The 17,878-nt window shown below is 44.3% G+C and overlaps 1 protein-coding gene and 1 long non-coding RNA gene across 2 annotated transcripts in view; both read right to left on the minus strand.

Moving 5' to 3' along the window:
- Nucleotides 1–1,524: 1,524 nt before the first annotated feature.
- The window catches only part of LOC309365482, a 75,202-nt gene continuing 58,848 nt past the window's right edge, over nucleotides 1,525–17,878 (minus strand). The window contains exon 2 of the long non-coding RNA XR_014166189.1: nucleotides 1,525–1,756. This is a non-coding gene — a long non-coding RNA (uncharacterized lncRNA). The remainder of the gene's footprint in view (nucleotides 1,757–17,878) is intronic.
- Nucleotides 4,400–16,913, minus strand: LOC309364493 (uncharacterized protein). Its single transcript, XM_081901907.1, has 3 exons — nucleotides 16,815–16,913; nucleotides 11,836–12,009; nucleotides 4,400–6,765 (listed from the first exon to the last, which is right to left on the minus strand). Exons 2-3 carry the CDS (start codon nucleotides 11,966–11,968, stop codon nucleotides 4,751–4,753), a joined length of 2,148 nt encoding a protein of 715 aa, XP_081758033.1. The 5' UTR covers nucleotides 11,969–12,009; nucleotides 16,815–16,913; the 3' UTR covers nucleotides 4,400–4,750.

Consider the following 17,878-nt stretch of genomic DNA (forward strand, 5'->3'; position numbering starts at 1 on the left):
AGAAAAGCCACAAATTAAAGAAAGTTCTGAAAGTGATAGTGATGAGGAATCAGGGGATGAGGGTCCCAATACACAATTTCCTAAAGCTGAACCAATTTCTCCTGAGCGAGATGAATCAAGAGAGGAAGATAGTTCAGAGGAGGAAAGTGCTCAAGTTAGAAAATCACAAAGAAGCAGTAAGGGCGTACCTCCAGAAAGGTTTACTATACAAGTAGTTAAAACTGTTGATGTGAAGAAAGAACCTTGTGATTATGAGGAGGTTTTAAAGATACCACACTAGGAAATAATAATGTGGAAAAATGCAATGAGAGCAGAAATGAAATATTTGGCAGAACATAATGTGTTTACTATTGAGCCATGACCAGAAGGAAGAAAGGCAGTGGACTGTAGATGGGTGCATAAAACAAAACACTTGGCAGATGGTAGTGTTAAGTACAAAGCTAGGCTGGTAGCACATGGCTTTATGCAAAGAAAAGGTGAAAGTTTTGATGAAAGCTTTTCTCCTACTGCAAGGAGTGAAAGTGTACTTTATTGCTAGCTATTGCAGCACAACGTGGGTTTAAGGTAAACCATTTTGATATTGAAACAGCTTATGTTAATGCAAATCTGCACGAATAAATTTTTATGAATCAAGGACCAGGATTTGAGGCAGGTGAACAGAATTCTGTATATAGGTTACACAAAGCAATCTATGGGCTCAAACAATCAGCTAGAAATTGGAACGAGCTTCTCGATAATGCTTTAAAAAATCTTGGCATTAAAAGAAGCCTAGCTGATAATTGCTTGTACACTAAAGGAAAGGGTGATAAACAAGAATTACGTTTGTCTTATGTTGATGATAAGTGAAAAAATTTGCAGAACTAAGAAAAGAGTTTAAAGTAAGAGATTTGGGACCAGTGAAAAATTATCTCGGTCTAGAAATTCAAAGAACAAATGGAAGTTTTTTGTTGAGTCAGACGAAAGAACGAAAGGATATGATTTGTGACATGATTGAGAATCGTAGGGCCAGGGACGGAGAACTTTAAAAAGTTAAAATCAGGATGTGGAAAATATGAAAACGAGAGGCAGGAATTGGAGATATGCTTCAGAGGTCCAGACTATGGGGAGCCCTGAAAAAATCAATAATTACAATTTGGATTATAATTTGGTCTTTTTTAATTTTAGTTTTTTTGTTTTATTTGGATTATGATTGGATATGTGGATCGGATGTTTTTTATTGGAAAATTAATAAAAATGATTTGAAAAAAAGAAAAAGATGGGCTCTGCTTCAACATGTTGTGCCCCTCCAACCATCTGTAAACTGAACTTCACGATAATAAAAATGTATTTTTAAAATGTATTGCTGATTCATTTTTTGAATGTTTTAAAGAGTTGTTTCTACCAATAATTATATTCAGTCTCATTATAAATCCCTTTCAATTTTTTAAAAAATAAATCCTGTCATGTATATGTAGTCGAAATTCAAAAAGAGGTTCCCAGACTGGAGGTTATCCACACAGAAACCCAAAAGAAAAGGAGGAAGTCTCCAGGTGGAAATATAGGCCTTTATTGAAATACAAATGTTCCTGCAAAGAACCACATCCGATAAAATGCTTTTTAAAATAAACTTCCAAATTGCACATCATTCCTTTTTTTATTAAAATATTTTATTAACATATAGAACCCATACATGTACATTTACACAATACTTTATTTTCATAACATAAAGCATACCTACATTATATTATACCTACCTATACTATACATACCAACACACCTAACCCCACACGAATACCCTCAAAGTGACTTGACTTCTTGTTACACTACTTTATTTTCCCAATTGGCTTAAACACATTTCATTATTTAATCTCTTCTTCTATCTTAACTTTACTCTCCTTTCACTCTAATCATGTTCTGGATTCACTCAATATCTGTCAAAAGTTCTACTTTTTCCACATAGCTTTTGATGTATTCCTTAAAGATAGCCCACTCCTTATTCACTTTGCACTCCCACCACATGTGTAGAAAGGTTCCCGCCCCGTTGTTGTATCTCCAACAAACATCACTACAGTTTTTATACATTTTTGCCAGTCTAACCGGGGTCAGGTACCATCTGTATTGCATTTTCGTTACATTCTCTCTTAAATTGTAGCATGCCGTAAATTTAATATCCCTGTCTCACAGCAGTTCCCATTAGCTCATCATATTTTCCCCTAAATCCTCGGCCTACTTTACCATCGCTGTCTTCACTTCACCTTTACCTCCCATTCTAGGAGCAAATCATATAGTTTGGAAATATCTTTACTTTTAGATTGGAGTAAGTACTCATCCAATCTTGAAATTTCTTTCTCAAATCCTTTTTCTTTCTCTTTTGTCATCTCTGATTTGAAAGAACTGCAGCCAGTTGTTCAAGTATTTCTTAACTTCCTTATATCCTTTCAATTTAAGTTTATTATTTTCCTCTTCCAGTAATCCTTATATGTTGCCCAGTTGTTATTCATATTCTTTCTCTTTACAGTCATGATTTCTAAGGTGAGGTCCACCAAGGTGTTTTGGGTTCTAGAATCCCTTTATATTCCATCCATATTTTATACAATGATTTCCTTATAAAACCCATGTGGACTCTCTCCTTTTCATCTATTAGGTATGCATGCCATCCAAATTGAGTGCCTATGTCCTCCATATCTAACACATCAGCGTCCTTTAACTCCCTTAAGCAGGTCAGAACTGCTGCAGCATGCTATATATATATAATAATAATATTTATTAAGAGTTTCCAATTACAACAAAATAAAAAAGAGCAAAACATCCAAATTTAAAATCTTATTTTCACTGTCATCTTTCCAGGACTTCCCCTCCCCTCCCCCTCTTGTATCCCAATTCTTAGAAATAATTTAAACAAGTTCTTATCCCAAATTTTAAACTTACCATCATTGGCCCAATTTTAAAAATGTTTTCCCGTCCCCTAAAATCGACCTGTTCCCTTCCGCGCGTTCCCTCCTTTAATATAGAATACAGCTTAAAATAAAGAAAAATAACATATAGTTTTACACCCTTTGGATTCCAAATTTCCCTCCCCCCTTTCCTGGTTGCGTTCCCAATGTTCACCAACGTCTGATGTCTTCCTGGAGCTCCCACATCTATCTAAGCCATAGTCCTTTACCAGTCGTCTTCAATTTCGAATGTCCAATCCTGAAAGGAGTCCATCTCAAATAGGCCCATTTCTTCCATCCAGATTTTTATATTTAGGAGTAGAAACTCCAATTTTATTTCTTTAAGCCTTTCAAATCTGGATGTCCCAAATGTTCCCACTTTCGACTTTATCCAATTCTTGTTATTCTTGTTGTTCTTGTTGATCTCTCTCCTCCTTTTTCATTTTTCTCCTGCTCTCCTGCACAAATGTTCTAATTCCAAAAGCTTCTAATTCCTCTACAGAGGCTCTGTTATTCAGGAACAAAACATTATGCCAAGTCCCTTCCATTCTTCAATAGATAAATCCATTGTCTCCTTTAGTGTGTAGACCTCTGTAGACAAAACAATGTTCCATTTCTGCAGTTTCCCAGGAGATAGAAAGTTCTATTCAAATTCCATGCCAACAATGCTTGTAATATCCCTCAACTCCTCTAGGTGGATTGCAGTAACTCAGTTCCCTTCCAGATCACACCCACCAGTCAAAACAACTTCTTGTTCCTTGTTTTAAACAATTTATATCCAATTTGTAACAAATGTAACCGGCAAAGTCCTCGTAACAAAGTTCTCATTTTTATTCTTCCACTTTGACAGCTCTTTAACAGCTGTCAAACTCTCTCTTTCTCTTCTCCCGGCGCTTTCGCAAAACGCTCCCAGGGTTCCGGGGGGGGTGTTGCTTTTTAATTCAGTTCCACTTCTCTCCTCCAGCTCAGTCTTATAATTTTCCATCACGAAATTAATAACTTTGTCAAAATAGGGTTGCGCTCGATCTTAGTTGTCAAAACCTTTGCTTTAACTCCTCTACAGCAGGGGGGGGGGACTGACTTCCTTTTTACGCCTCCCCCGCTCGCTCCGAATTTTTTAAAAATTTATCCCCCTTTTTAGTCCAGGTTCCAATTACTCACGGGTTATTCTTTTAAGTCCAGATTTTCAATAGAAGAAGTCAGCGCTCTCCGTCAAATGGCATGCGGCTTCGCTCGGCAGGGGAAGCGGAGGACTCAAAGCACCCCCCGTCACCCGTTCCACAGCCTTTAAAAAGGCTCCTTCGCGGGTCGGGGGGACGCAAAAGGTGCCAGCCGAGTCACCATGTCCATGGGTTTCAGCGCCCATGGTTTTTGAGGGTCCCCACGTCGCCGGCGCGGTGGGACCCAGCCCCTACCGAGCAGGCTCCCTCCGGAGCTCGGAGGGAGTCCGCCATTCGGCGATGGCGCCAACCCGGAAGTCCCTGTTGCAGCATGATATAATTCCAGATCAGGTAGGCCAAATCCGCCTCTCTTTCTCCAATCAATAAGTAATTTATATTTTATTCTAGGTGTTTTTTGGGGGGATGGAATGGCAAATTGCACATCATTCCTATTCACCAATCAAAGGATCGCAGCAATCTTAATAGTTTCAACCCAATGTCATCATCCTGAACTAACCAAAATCATATGCGTTATTATTTTTCTTTTTTGGAGAAGAGGGGGGCACCCAGGGGAGAGCTGGGAGAGCCTACCTTTCTATGTGTTGACAAAGGATATGATATATATGGTACAAATGTGATAAAGGGTATTTTTAGTTACTCTCTTGCCCTTTCTCTTTTCTATACAAATGTGTTTTGTAAGGGTTGTTCAATAATGCTTGCCTTATTATTTTTCTTTTTTGGTTTCCCCTCTGTATGAATTCTTTGATGGGAAGTGAGAACATCCTTCCGAATGAAGCTCTTTCCACATTCTAAGCACTGATAGGGTTTCTCCCCTGTATGAATTCTTTGATGGGTCTTGAGATGGGTGCTTTGACTGAAGTTTTTCCCACATTCACAGCACTGATATGGTTTCTGACCTGTATGAGTTCTTTGATGGGTCATGAGATAGGAACTGTGACTAAAGCTCTTTCCACACTCATGACATTGAAAAGGTTTCTCCCCTGTGTGAATTCTTTGATGGAAAGTGAGACTGAAACTGTGACGAAAGCTCTTTCCACACTCATGGCATTGAAAAGGTTTCTCCCCTGTATGAATTCTTTGATGGGAAGTGAGCTTGGCCTCCTCCCGGAAGCTCTTTCCACATTCCAAACACTGATATGGTTTCTCCCCTTTATGAATTCTTTGGTGCAAAGTGAGAGTGTAACTGTGACGAAAGCTCTTTCCACATTCCAAGCACTGATAGGGTTTCCTTCCTGTATGAATTCTTTGGTGCAAAGTGAGACTCTGCCTGAGACTGAAGCTCTTTCCACATTCCAAGCACTGATATGGTTTCTCCCCTGTATGAATTCTTTGATGGGAAGTGAGATGGGTCCCCTGGCTGAAGCTCTTTCCACATTCAAAGCACTGATATGGTTTCTCCCCCGTATGAAGTTTTTGATGCAAACTAAGACTCTGCCTGTACCCGAAGCTCTTTCCACATTCCAGGCATGGATATGGTTTCTCCCCTGTATGAAGTCTGTGATGGGAAGTAAGCTGCCACCTCTTACGGAAGCTTTTTCCACATTCCAAGCACTGATATGGTTTCTCGCCTGTATGGACTCTTTGATGGGAAGTGAGATCACCTCTCTGACGAAAGCTCTTTCCACATTCCAAGCACTTATAGGGTTTCTCCCCTGTATGAATTCTGTTATGGGAAGTGAGTTGCACCCTCTGACTGAAGCTCTTTCCACATTCCAAGCACTGATATGGTTTCTCCCCTGTATGAACTCTTTGATGGGAAGTAAGATCACCTCTCTGACGAAAGCTTTTTCCACATTCCAAGCACTGATAGGGTTTCTCCCCTGTATGAATTCTGTTATGGGAAGTGAGACCGGAACTGTGACGAAAGCTCTTCTCACATTTCAAGCACTGATAGGGTTTCTCCTGTGTATGAACTCTATGATGCACAGTTAGATGGGAACTTTGACTGAAGCTCTTTCCACATTCTAAGCATTGATAGGGTTTCTCCCCTGTATGAATTCCTTGATGGGAAGTGAGACCGGAACTGTGACGAAAGCTCTTTCCACACTCAAGGCATTGAAAAGGTTTATCCCCTGTATGAATTCTTTGATGGGAAGTGAGACCAACCTTCTGATTGAAGCTCTTTCCACATTTCAAGCATTGATGGGGTTTTTCCCCTGTATGAATTCCTTGATGGGAAGTGAGACCGGAACTGTGACGAAAGCTCTTTCCACACTCAAGGCATTGAAAGGGTTTTTCCTTTGTATGAATTCTTTGATGGGAAGTGAGACCATCCTTCCGACTGAAGCTCTTTCCACACTTCAAGCACTCATAGGGTTTCTGCCCTGTATGAATTATTTGATGGGAAGTGAGATGTTCCTTCCGACGGAAGTTATTTCCACATTCCAAGCACTGATAAGGTTTCTCCCCTGTATGAATTCTTTGATGGCAAGTGAGATTCTGACGGTGACTGAAGCTCTTCCCACATTCTCTGCACTGATACAATTTCTCTCCGCTGTTAGTTCTTTCATGTGAAGAGATTCTATCCCTCCGAACAAAGCTCTTTCCTTGATGTGAGGTGGACTGGGGGCTCTGGCAGATGTTCTCTCCGCACTTTGTATATTTATCTGATTTCTCTGCTATGTGGATACTGTTGTGGTCCCCCTTGTTCTTCCCTTCCAATTCATCACCATCTGCAATGAAGAGAGAAGCTAATTAGAGCCTTAGGAAGAACAAAGTTAATGAAAGCTTGTGATAGAGGAGGAACTGAAGAGAGTTAGATGTGAGCCCTTACTATAGTTTTCACTGTTGGCTGGTATTAACTGACATATTGCTTGGTTTTTATCTGGGATAGATTTTGTTTGGCTCAATCCTGGAATCCACTCCATCTCCAATTTCCCTGAAAGCTCTGAGGCTGACATTTAAGAAGGCCTGGGAAGTTCAGACAACCTGGTCATTGCTTTAAAAGGCATGACAAGAAGGAAAAAAATTGCAGAGAAAACAGTTTCTCTCTGTGTCAGAGACACTGAAGCAGGCAGTCATGTTTTTCTTTGTTCTGACCAACGCTGAATAAACTTGTAAATATGCTCTCCTGCGTGCATCTTTTGCTGTGCATTATCTGCTGATAAGAGCGTGCATAAGCTCTGGAATGTGGCAAGCTATTTCTGGAGCTCGTGTCGCTAATTGCTGATACTGCGTGTCTACGGGAGATCGATGGACGTCCGGAGGCGACGTGGGGCCATGATGGACTTTGTCTCCCTGGCAGTATCCCAACAACAGGTTTCGGGCCCAGATTCACTTACAGGAGAGTAAGACTGCAACAGATTGCTGAGGTATGTGTGGAAAAGCGAAAGCAAATAAGGCTTTTCTGTTTGCCGCGGCAAGAGACTTTGAACTCCGGCAGACTAATGGGCCTGGAAGCCGTGCCAAAGGCTTCCTGATTAATGAGCTGCCGAGATAAGAAGTCTCTGAAGTGAAATAGACTCACGGCTCAAGTAAAAAGCTGGAATGGAGTTTTTCCAAGCTTCTGAGTCTGCTGAGTGCCCAAAGCTAAATCGGCACAATTATAAAACCTGGGCTGTGTGGTGTGAGAGTTTACTATAACAGTTTGGAGTGTGGCATACTGTGTGTGAGGCCCCTCCAGTTCCTCTGACAGATAGATGGAAGGCCCAACATTCGAAGGCCATAGACGTAATAGTCTTATCCGTCTATCTGGAGGAAATTAAAACGCTGGCTGGCAATACTACAGCACGTCAGATGTGGAATGCTTTAAAAGTAGCCCATCTGCCAATCATCCCAGCCCAGAGTTTGACTGCATCGGAGGTCCTGGCTGTTTCCTAGAATGTGAATGAATGCAGGGATGCTGAGGGCACCAGTTGCAAGCTGCAGGGGGAGCTGACTGTGATGTTATCCCAGGCAGCATTCCAGTCTCCAGGGGGAGCCAAGGAGTCGGCAGCTGTGAGCTCTGTTTCTCATGGGAGCCAAGGTCATCCTCACAGATACTGGAAGGCCAGAAGTAAACAGAGACAGATGCCTGCAAATGGCCCGGAGTAGAAGGGGGGTGAAAAGCCCAAGCCAGGGAAAAACAAGGCTTTGTTTGCTGGCACAGCTTCACCAAAGGCTAAAGGCAAGTCTGATGGCCAGGAGCAGGGGGGCAAGCAGCAAAAGCCCACGCCGGTGAAAAACAAGGTTTTGCTTGCTGCAAAAGCTGCTCCAAAGGCCAAGGCCAGATTTACTGTGGATTCTGGATGCACCCGCCATCTCGCAAAAGATAAGCATCTTTTTATCTCCTTCAAGCCTCAAGACGGAGAGATCCACCTGGCTGACGGAAAGGCGTTATGAATTGCAGGAGAAGGGACTGTGAAACTGGCAAGTTTGCATACAACCATCAAAGATGTACTTTATGTTCCAGGTGCTGCAGACAATTTGCTCAGTGTCCCACAGCTGACTGGGCGTGGTTTTGAGATTTCCTTCAAGAGGAGCGTCTGTGTCATCAGGAAAGGCAAAGAGGACATTTTGCATGCAAAGGTTTATAGATGGTTTGTTCTGTATAACTTATGATGACAATGGTGCTGTTGTGTCTAATGTTGATTCTTGTTGTGTTGCACAAACTAACAAAGTTCTTCATGCAGGATGCATTCATGATCCACACAGAAGGTTTTGTCACTTGTCGTGGCAGGCATTGGCCAAGATGCCAGAGTTGGTTGAGGGTTTGAACATCAAACCCTGTAAGTTTCACATGAAATGTGTATCTTGTGCAGAGAACAAGGTGAAGGTTGCTCCAAAAGGCAAGGAGTCTAGCAGGCAGGCTTCCAAACCCTACCAGCTAGTCTACGCAGACCTGGTTGGTCCACTTGCGCCCTCTTTGGGTGGAGCAAAGTACTTCATGGTTCTAATTGATTCTTTTGCCAGGTACATTCATGTGTTTATGCTCGAGCAGAAATCGCAAGCATTTCCTAGGTTCAAGGCATTCTGTGCTTGATTGGAGAATGTTCACGGTAAACGTATCGGCTGTCTCTTTACTGATCGGGGTGGGGAGTTCACTTCTCAGCAGTTTGAAGCTTTCCTGACTGAGAAGGGAATCCAGCATGACTTGTCAACGGCTAGATCACCATGGATGAATGGGCTTGCAGAGCGAGCAAATCAAACTTTGCTTCAAGGCCTGAAAACCTTGTTGCATGATGCCAATCTCCCTGAGAAGTTTTGGGGGGAGGCTCTGTCGAATTTTGTTTACACCTTTAATCGCAGATTGTCATCACCTATTGGTTGCACTCCCTATGAGAAGATGTTTGGTAAGGAACCTCACGTCAAGCACATGAGAATCTTTGGTTCTGACATGTGGGTACACACCCCACAGAGCAACAAGCTTGGGAAGCATGGGGCACATGGTTTGTTCATGGGGTACCAAAAAAGTGCATACAGGGTATGGATGACTGACTCAAAGTCCATAAAGTTCACAAGGAGTGTTGAGTACAATCCTAAGTGGGGGGAAAATGTGGGAATTTTCCAGAGTTACCCAGAGGAAGATGAAGGTGATGTGAAAAAAGCAGATGGTGCTGAGGATGATGATGATGATGATGATGATCAGAGTTCGGATTCCAGCTCAGTGGGCAGCGCTGCTGCTGATGTCAGTGACAGTGATGACACAGTGGACTACAAGAGCGCAAAGGCCTCAGTCAGACCATCTGATGCGTCTGACAATGAACTGGAAGAACCACTGTTCACCATTGGTCACTTTTCTCCTAAGAGAGAGGAGATGAGTCCAGAAGACTTGCGTCTAGTACGCAGATCTGAGAGAGCCACGAAGGGCAAACCTCCAAAGAGATTTGCTGATGAGTTTGCTAAGACGGCAACTGCTGTTCTTAGTAGCTCAGAGAAGGTGTGGGAGCCTTCAAGCTTCAAAGAGGTTCAGGAGTTAACCTCTAAAGATGCTGAGCCTTGGCTTAATGCCATGAAGGCTGAAGTTGATTCCTTGAATAGGAACCAAACTTGGGAACTGGTACCGGTAGTCCCAGGAATGAGACTGGTTGGCAGCAAATGGGTCTTCAAGGCCAAGACAGACCAGAATGGCAAGGTTGTCAGGCACAAAGCCAGATTGGTTGCCAGAGGTTCTTCACAGGTACCAGGACAGGATTACCACGGGATTATCACCCACCGTCAAGTATGAGAGCATTCAACTGATGCTCAAGATTGCTGCAGAGGAGAAACTGCATGTTTCTCATCATGACATTAATACAGCTTTTTTTGTACGGGATTTTGGGGGAGGAGCTGTATATGCTTCCACCTGATGGAATGCAGATACAGAAAGGAATGGTCTGTAAACTGCGGAAATCCTTATATGGTCTCAAGCAGAGTGCTAGGTGTTGGAACACAAAACTGTATTGTTTGTTTTGTTGATGATCTTCTGATGTTTTGGAAGAATCAGGCTTTGTACCAAAGCACCCTAGCTCAGCTGAAGGAGCACTTTGACATGAAGGATCTTGGTGAGGTATCCAACTATCTTTCTCTGCAGGTAGAGAGGGACCAAGCAGGTAATTTTCTGGTACACCAAACAGAAAATTGCTGATGTATTAACCAGGTTGAATTTGGTTGATGCAAACCCAGCAGACACACCAATGGTGACAGGTTACCAGATAGATAGTACTGCTGAAGTGTTTTCTGTACACTACGCTGTACAGATTCATTCTAGGCAAGTTGAATTTCATTGGTAGATGCTCAAGACCTGACATAGCTGTAAGCACTAACCTGCTTAGCAGACATGCTAACAATCCTACTGTTCAGGATTGGAAAGCTCTGAAGCGCATAGCCCGCTATTTGAAAGGGACTATGCACTACAGGCTGAGGTTCACCAGTCAGAAGACTGGAGGTCTTGAAATCTTTGCAGATGCTAGTTTTGGAAGTGACACCACGGATGGTAGAAACACTTCTGGAGTATTCTACATGTACAACCACTGTCTGTTTGACTGGTTGTGCAAAAAGCAGACGACAGTGAGCCTAAGTTCCTGTGAAGCAGAACTCAATGCTCTGTCATTTTCACTCATGGATTGTGAATGGTTGATTCAACTGTTTAAGGACATCGGAGTTTCTGTGAAATGTCCTATACAAGTGTATCAAGACAATAGATCCTGTTTGGCTTTGCTGAAAGAGACTTGCAAGCAAAGAACCAAGTACTTGCAGATTAAGCTACATCGTGCAAGAGAGTGTATTCAGAAAGGACTGATTCAGGTGTCCTACATGCCAGGAAATGAAATTCCTGCTGATCTGTTGTCTAAGGTTGTTAACAGAGAACAGCTTAAGGTTTATGTACAAAGGTTGCAATTGGGTTGAACCACAGATACTACAGGTTACACGGAAAGGGGGAGGATGTTAGGATATTTCCATTCCACCTTAAAAGGGAGCAGGCTTTTGTGAGTCACAGAGTCTGCGTATTTCCTGTGCACAGGATGTTTATGTTTTCTGTTGCTTTCGTTTCTCCGGACGTCCGGAGGCGACGTGGGGCCATGATGGACTTTGTCTCCCTGGCAGTATCCCAACAGGTAGAGCATTCAATCACGGTGCTGGTTTTAGACATTTTGAGCTGCCGATACATCATGGTGGTCGGGGAGCTGTGATGTATTCCTAGCTCAAATTGCCTGCAGATGACAAAGGCGCAGGCAGGAAGGCAGGTAGGTAGAGGAGCCCGAAATGGTGCCCCCCTGAGCAAGCCCCAATACCTCTCCGGCTCCATCCAGCCATGTCCGCATCTCCCCTCCCCTGGAACTCACCAGATCTCTCAGAGATCCCTGGGAGGGAACGCTCAGAGGTTGTGCGAAGGGATGCAGGAGACAACCTGACCAGATCAACTGTCCATCTTCCCCCTTCCATCCTTACGAGCTTTGCAGGATCCATCTCTTTCATCCTTCCTGAGGAGTCAAGAAGCCAAAACAAGCTGCAGGGTCCTGGGAGAGAGGAAGAAGCAAAGGGAGCCTCAGAGGCCCTGCAGGGATCCTCTTTCCCTAGATATTCTCCTGCCCCTGGAGAAGCACAAATGGGGTAGCTCCTTCCCAAGAGAAGCCCCATTTCTAAAGATCTCCAGTGATTCCAATTTCTTCTGTATGCTCCTCATCCCACTTGCAAGCCTGGCATGGTCTGCACAGTAGTGACCTGAGAATAGATCCCATTGAACTCAGTGGGGGTAACTGACAGAACTTGGTACAAAAACCAGTCACCGTCCTGTCCCCAAGCCTGAAAACTGCAAGCCCAGAGCATGGGCAAAAAAGAGCAGAGTAGATATTACATGTAGGTGCCCCCATGCTAGGTGCTTTGTGTGGAGAGCCCTGTTCACGATCTTTGAGCTCTCTCATCACAAGCCAGACAGATGTCATAGCCGTATCCACCTCTGTCAGGTGTTGCATGGGGTCCAAATCTGTATGTGGAAGCAGAGGAGTCGGTGATGCCACATTTTTGAAATATCATGAGACTAATACACCCCTCCTCCTTAGATATCGTCTGTGCTTATACACCATCTTCGCAAGTCTTCAGTCTTGAAATGTGGCCCCCACCCTGGCATGGAGGCCATCAAAGTATAGATCTTCCATATGTCCTAAATCTGTAGTGTTTTTAAGAACACCAGGCATGTATACTCTCCAAAAACTCCAGAGGTGAGCTTTACTCTCCTCTTGTGACAAGATTCCCAAAGGCTTAGGGTAGCTTGATAGAACTAGTATACTTTGAGAAAGCACCAATTTCCAATTCTTGTTTATCAAAACCCACAGACTCTCTGCTAGATTTTTTCCTAAAGGTTTTACAAGGACCTATCAGGACACAGGTGGCGCTGTGGTCTAAACCAATGAGCCTAGGGCTTACCAATCAAAAGGTTAGTGGTTCGAATCCCCACGACGGGGTGAGCTCCCATTGCTCGGTCCCAGCTCCTGCCAACCTAGCAGTTCAAAAGCACGTCAAAGTACTAGTAGATAAATAGGTACTGCTCCGGCGGGAAGGTAAATGGCTGGGCTCAGGGTGGCTAACACCAACATCACAGTACAAACATAATGGGGGGGGGGGGGACCCAATTTAAATTACAGGTTAAAATGCAATTTAAAATGCAGCCTTGTTTTAAAAGTAGCCGATAAATCAAGACCATAAGGGGAAGGAAACATAAGGGTCAGACTGAGTCCAAACCTAAGGCCAAGCGGAACAGATCTGTCTTGCAGGCCCTGCGGAAACAGATCTGTCTTGCAGGGCCCTAGTCGCTTGTGACGGAGCATTCCACCAAGTCGGGCCAGTACTGAAAAGGCCCTAGTTGAGACCAATCTAACCACCCTGCGACCTGGGACCTTCAAAATGTTGTCATTTGTGGACCTTAAGGGAGCCAGTGTGGTGTAGTGGTTAAGAGCGGTAGATTCGTAATCTGGGGAACAAGGTTCGTGTCTCCACTTCTCCACATGCAGCTGCTGGGTGACCTCAGGCTAGTCACACTTTTCTGAAGTCTCTCAGCCTCACTCACCTCATAGAGTGTTTGTTGTGGGGGAGGAAGGGAAAGGAGAATGTTAGCCGCTTTGAGACTCCTTCAGGTAGTGATAAAGCGGGATATCAAATCCAAACCCTCCTTCTTCTTCTTCTTCTTCTTCTTCTTCTTCTTCTTCTTCTTCTTCTGCGGGGCATACCAAGAGAGGCGGTCCCGTAGGTACGTGGGTCCTAGGCCGCATAGGGCTTTAAAGGTCAAAACCAGCACCTTAAACCTGACCCTGTACTCCACCGGGAGCCAGTGAAGTTGGTAAAGCACTGGATTAATGTGATCCCGTGGCAAGGACCCCGTAAGCACACTAACCAGTGTAGCTAACTGATACTGATAAAACAGATGTATAGAACTTATAAGCTTATCCACAGGTGTGGGAAATAACAAATAATTAAGGACAATGTAAGAAAATTGAAAGGTACAGAGTATCAAATCTGGCATCACAACACAAGCTGAAACCATAAAGTTACAGACTTTAAATAAAACAGTTGAAATCTAGCTCTGAATTCAAACCCCCTAGATGTGTGGATTTGAATAAATAAATCAACCTAGTTTCCTGTTGTCACAAGAACTTCTCGAAATTTAGATATTGGTCATAACATCATGTTTGCTGACTGGGAAAGGTTGTGGACCACCGGTATGAAATTTACAGCATGTAATGCCTTAAGAGAGATTATTATGAAAATGATTTATAGGTGGTACATGACCCCAGTCAAGCTTGCAAAAATTTACCACTTACCTGATAATAAATGTTGGAAATGTAAAGAAACTGAAGGTACATTCTTTCACCTTTGGTGGACATGCCCAAAGATTAAGGCTTTCTGGGAAATGATATATAATGAAATGAAAAAGGTATTTAAATATACCTTCCTGAAGAAACCAGAGGCCTTTCTCCTGGGCATGGTCGGCCAATTGGTGCCAAAGAAGGATAGAACTTTTTTTATGTATGCTACAACAGCAGCAAGAATACTCATTGCAAAGTATTGGAAGACACAAGATCTACCCACCTTGGAAGAATGGCAGATGAAGGTGATAGATTACATGGGACTGGCAGAAATGACTGGCAGAATCCGAGACCAGGGAAGAGAGACAGCGGAAGAAGATTGGAAGAAATTTAAGGACTATCTTAGGAAACATTGCAAAATTAATGAATGTTAGAATGACGTTGGTTTAGAAATTATGTGGTTAACAGCTGTAATGGTTAAGTAAAAAGAAAAGAAAGGCTAAAAATTAAATGAAAAATAAGGGAGAGGATTTGCTGAATTAATAATTAGAAATTGGAATACAGAAAGGGGAGGTATGAGGAAGTCGGGGAAGTAAGTTACAAGAACATAAGGGATTGAAACTATACTTGTTTTTATTTTTGTTTGTTTGTATTGCTGTTTTGTTTTGTTTTTATATAATCTTTGAAACTTTAATAAATATCTTTTTTAAAAAAAAGAACTTCTCGAAATTTTTCCTGATCCCACGTTTTCTCTGGTTGACCCATAGAACCATGTATAAATCTATGTCTGAATGATGGTATTTGATAAAGTGTTCAACTAGGGGTGCCTCCATTACTGCATTTCTTATACGGGATCGATATTCACCTATACGAACACCGACTGCTCGTGTGGTGGATCCAATGTACAATAAGTTGCAAGGACATATAATTAAATAAGATCGTATGACATGAGTATTAGACAATGTTGGTGTAAGTAACTGAGCTCTGATCCACAAGTATTAACATTTACCTATATGGCTATTCTATCTAAAATTATTTGGTATGTATTCTTCGTTTATTATTTATTCATTATTTAATTTGCAGGTTGCTCAGTATTATTTTTGTTGTCATTCTTTCTATGTAATGTATCCAATTTCATCATCAGCTGACGAAGCTATACTGTCTTGGACATCATCCATTGAAAGGCGTCGTGGTGTTCCCCACTAGCAATCCATTACATTGACTACTTCTTGGTTATGGACCGATATATATATATATATTATTTTGAAGTTAATGATTTTAATATAATTATCTTGAAATATTGGGAGGGTTGTTGTTGTTTATGCTGTTAACGATACTCCAATATATTTCACTTTATTCTTTATCACCAATCCACTCACTCTCTGTAATTCATTTTTTGACTGTGCATCCATGCTTTTCACTAACACCTTAGTTTCCCCTCTACGTATTTTAAAACCTGCAGCATTTCCAAGCAGCCTTATTGCTTCTAATACACTACTAAGAGGCTCCCCTAAAGATAATACCACATCATCTGCAGAGGGCTTCAGTCTGTCATTTTGTTGCCCCACCCTCACCTCCTTTTATATCTGGAGTTTTCCTTGTTCTTCTTGATAATACATAGATAAGTGTCCCCTTCTGTATCTTACATTTCTCTAAGACAGTATCATTCACAATCATGCTTGCCATGTGTCAGTATAGATTGTCTTATTTCCCTTTAGAAAAGTCTCTCCAATCCCTGGCTCCTGCGGAAGGGAGTTCCAGTTTTACCTACGCACTGTGGAAGTTATAACTTTAACGTAAATAAAGCATTCTGCAAAGGAGACAAGACTGGGGTTCCTCCTTTGGGAAGGGATGGGCGACCTGGGGACTCCAAAGACTATGGGCTTGTTTTCTAATAGCAGCAGCAGCTGCAGAGAAACTCCAGGATGGGGAACATCCTTGAAAGCTCCCTCTGGGATCAGAGAGAGAAAGGTTGGCAGACCTGCCACCCAGAGCCCCCTCCTTCTCCTCCCTGCACTGCCTCACCCCCTTCAGGACAAGATCTTGGGGTCCTTAAGGCGGCTTTCCACCCTCTCCTCTCAAGGAAGGCAGCTCCGTTCCCTTGAGCCCTGGCAAGCCCAGTGCAGCCAGCTCAGCCCTCTGGCTCTCCCCTTTTCTCCACGGAGGGGCCCCAGGCGGGGCCCCTGCCCAGAGAGGCTTCCCTTGAGGCTCTGGGCTGGAGACCTGAGCTGATCTGGAGGAGGAATATTCTGGCAGGGGGAAAGGCCGGCCTGGCAGGGGCTCCTCCACTGGAAGGGGCATTCTGGGCATGCCCTCCCCCCCAGACCCCTCCCTCCTTCCCCAAAGAGGATGCCAAGGAAGAGCAGAGCTGCAGACCCCCTGGAAACTCGCCCCCTCCCAGGCTTGGCAGAGAGGAATGGGGGGGCAGGACCCTCTGCTCCCAGACTCGGGGGTCTCCCCCTGCAGCCCCGGGACCCCCTTCTCCCATGGGCACCCCAAGGGGGGAGAGAGAGGAGACTCACCGGATTCTGCCCAGGAGGGAAACCGAGGCAGCGCGGGGAGGAGACAAGAGAGAAAAGACGGGACTGGGCACGGAGGGAGGGCATTCTCCTCTGGAGGACCCGCCCCGCCCCTCCACTTCCTGTCCTCTCTAGGACTCCGGCTCTGTTCCATTTAACCCTTCGCAAGCTGAGCACAGCCCCCTGGCTGGCTGGCTGTCCTCCTTCCCTCCCAGAATCCGGGGTCCGGGGCATGTGCAGAGTTCTCTGTGAATCTCGGCTCAGATGCCGCTTAGTGGTAAAGCAGGAGACTCTCGATTTGAGGGTCCTGGGTTCAAGACCCACTTTAGGCATGGCAAAGGGTTGGACTGGAGGACCCTCGACCCCTCTGTGAATATATTAAATGAAAATCAATCAGTCTGTACACTCCCCACTTGGAGAACTCGCTCCAGACTCAGAAAGTGACCTTCAGTGGGGACAAAGGTCGGGTTCTGCATTCAGGCAGGAAGACTCAGAGGCCCAAATATCCGATGGGGCGCCCCCACCTGGCTGCTCTCCCTCCCGCCCCCTCCCCAAATTCTGGAGAAGGCAGCTTGCTTCCTGCTGTTTCCGATTCAACTTCAGAATCTTAGAATTCAGAGAAGCGTAGAATTCTGGACTTGGAAGGGACCCCTGAGGGTCATCTAGTCCAGGCGGGGGAAGGTGGGGCGGCATGGCCAGGATCCGGGAGGGGAATTTGGCCCGGGATAGTCCCTCCGCTTTCCTGGAAGCCTAGTCCTGAAGAGGGCCTCTTCGCTTGGGGGGAGCCTGGTCCCCTTTGGCTCTGCTTTGTCCCCAGCGATGCCCAAGGGGATCCTCCATGGACAGAGCCAGTCTACCTTGCAACGGGGGAGAAGGAGAAGGGGAGGGTGCTCTTCAACTCCAGGAGGCTGGGCTAGGTGGGCCCTGGTCCTGATCCAGCAGGGCTCTTCTCATGGAGCCTCCAGGCCCAGAGGCACTCTACCCAGGCGGCTCTGTTCTGTGGGGCGTTGGGCTGCTGTGAGGACAGGAGGCTGGGCTAGGTGGGAGGGGTCCCCTTGGTCCGGACC

Source organism: Podarcis melisellensis, assembly GCF_964234715.1.
Source record: "Podarcis melisellensis genome assembly, chromosome: 2".
Lineage (NCBI taxonomy): Eukaryota > Metazoa > Chordata > Lepidosauria > Squamata > Lacertidae > Podarcis > Podarcis melisellensis.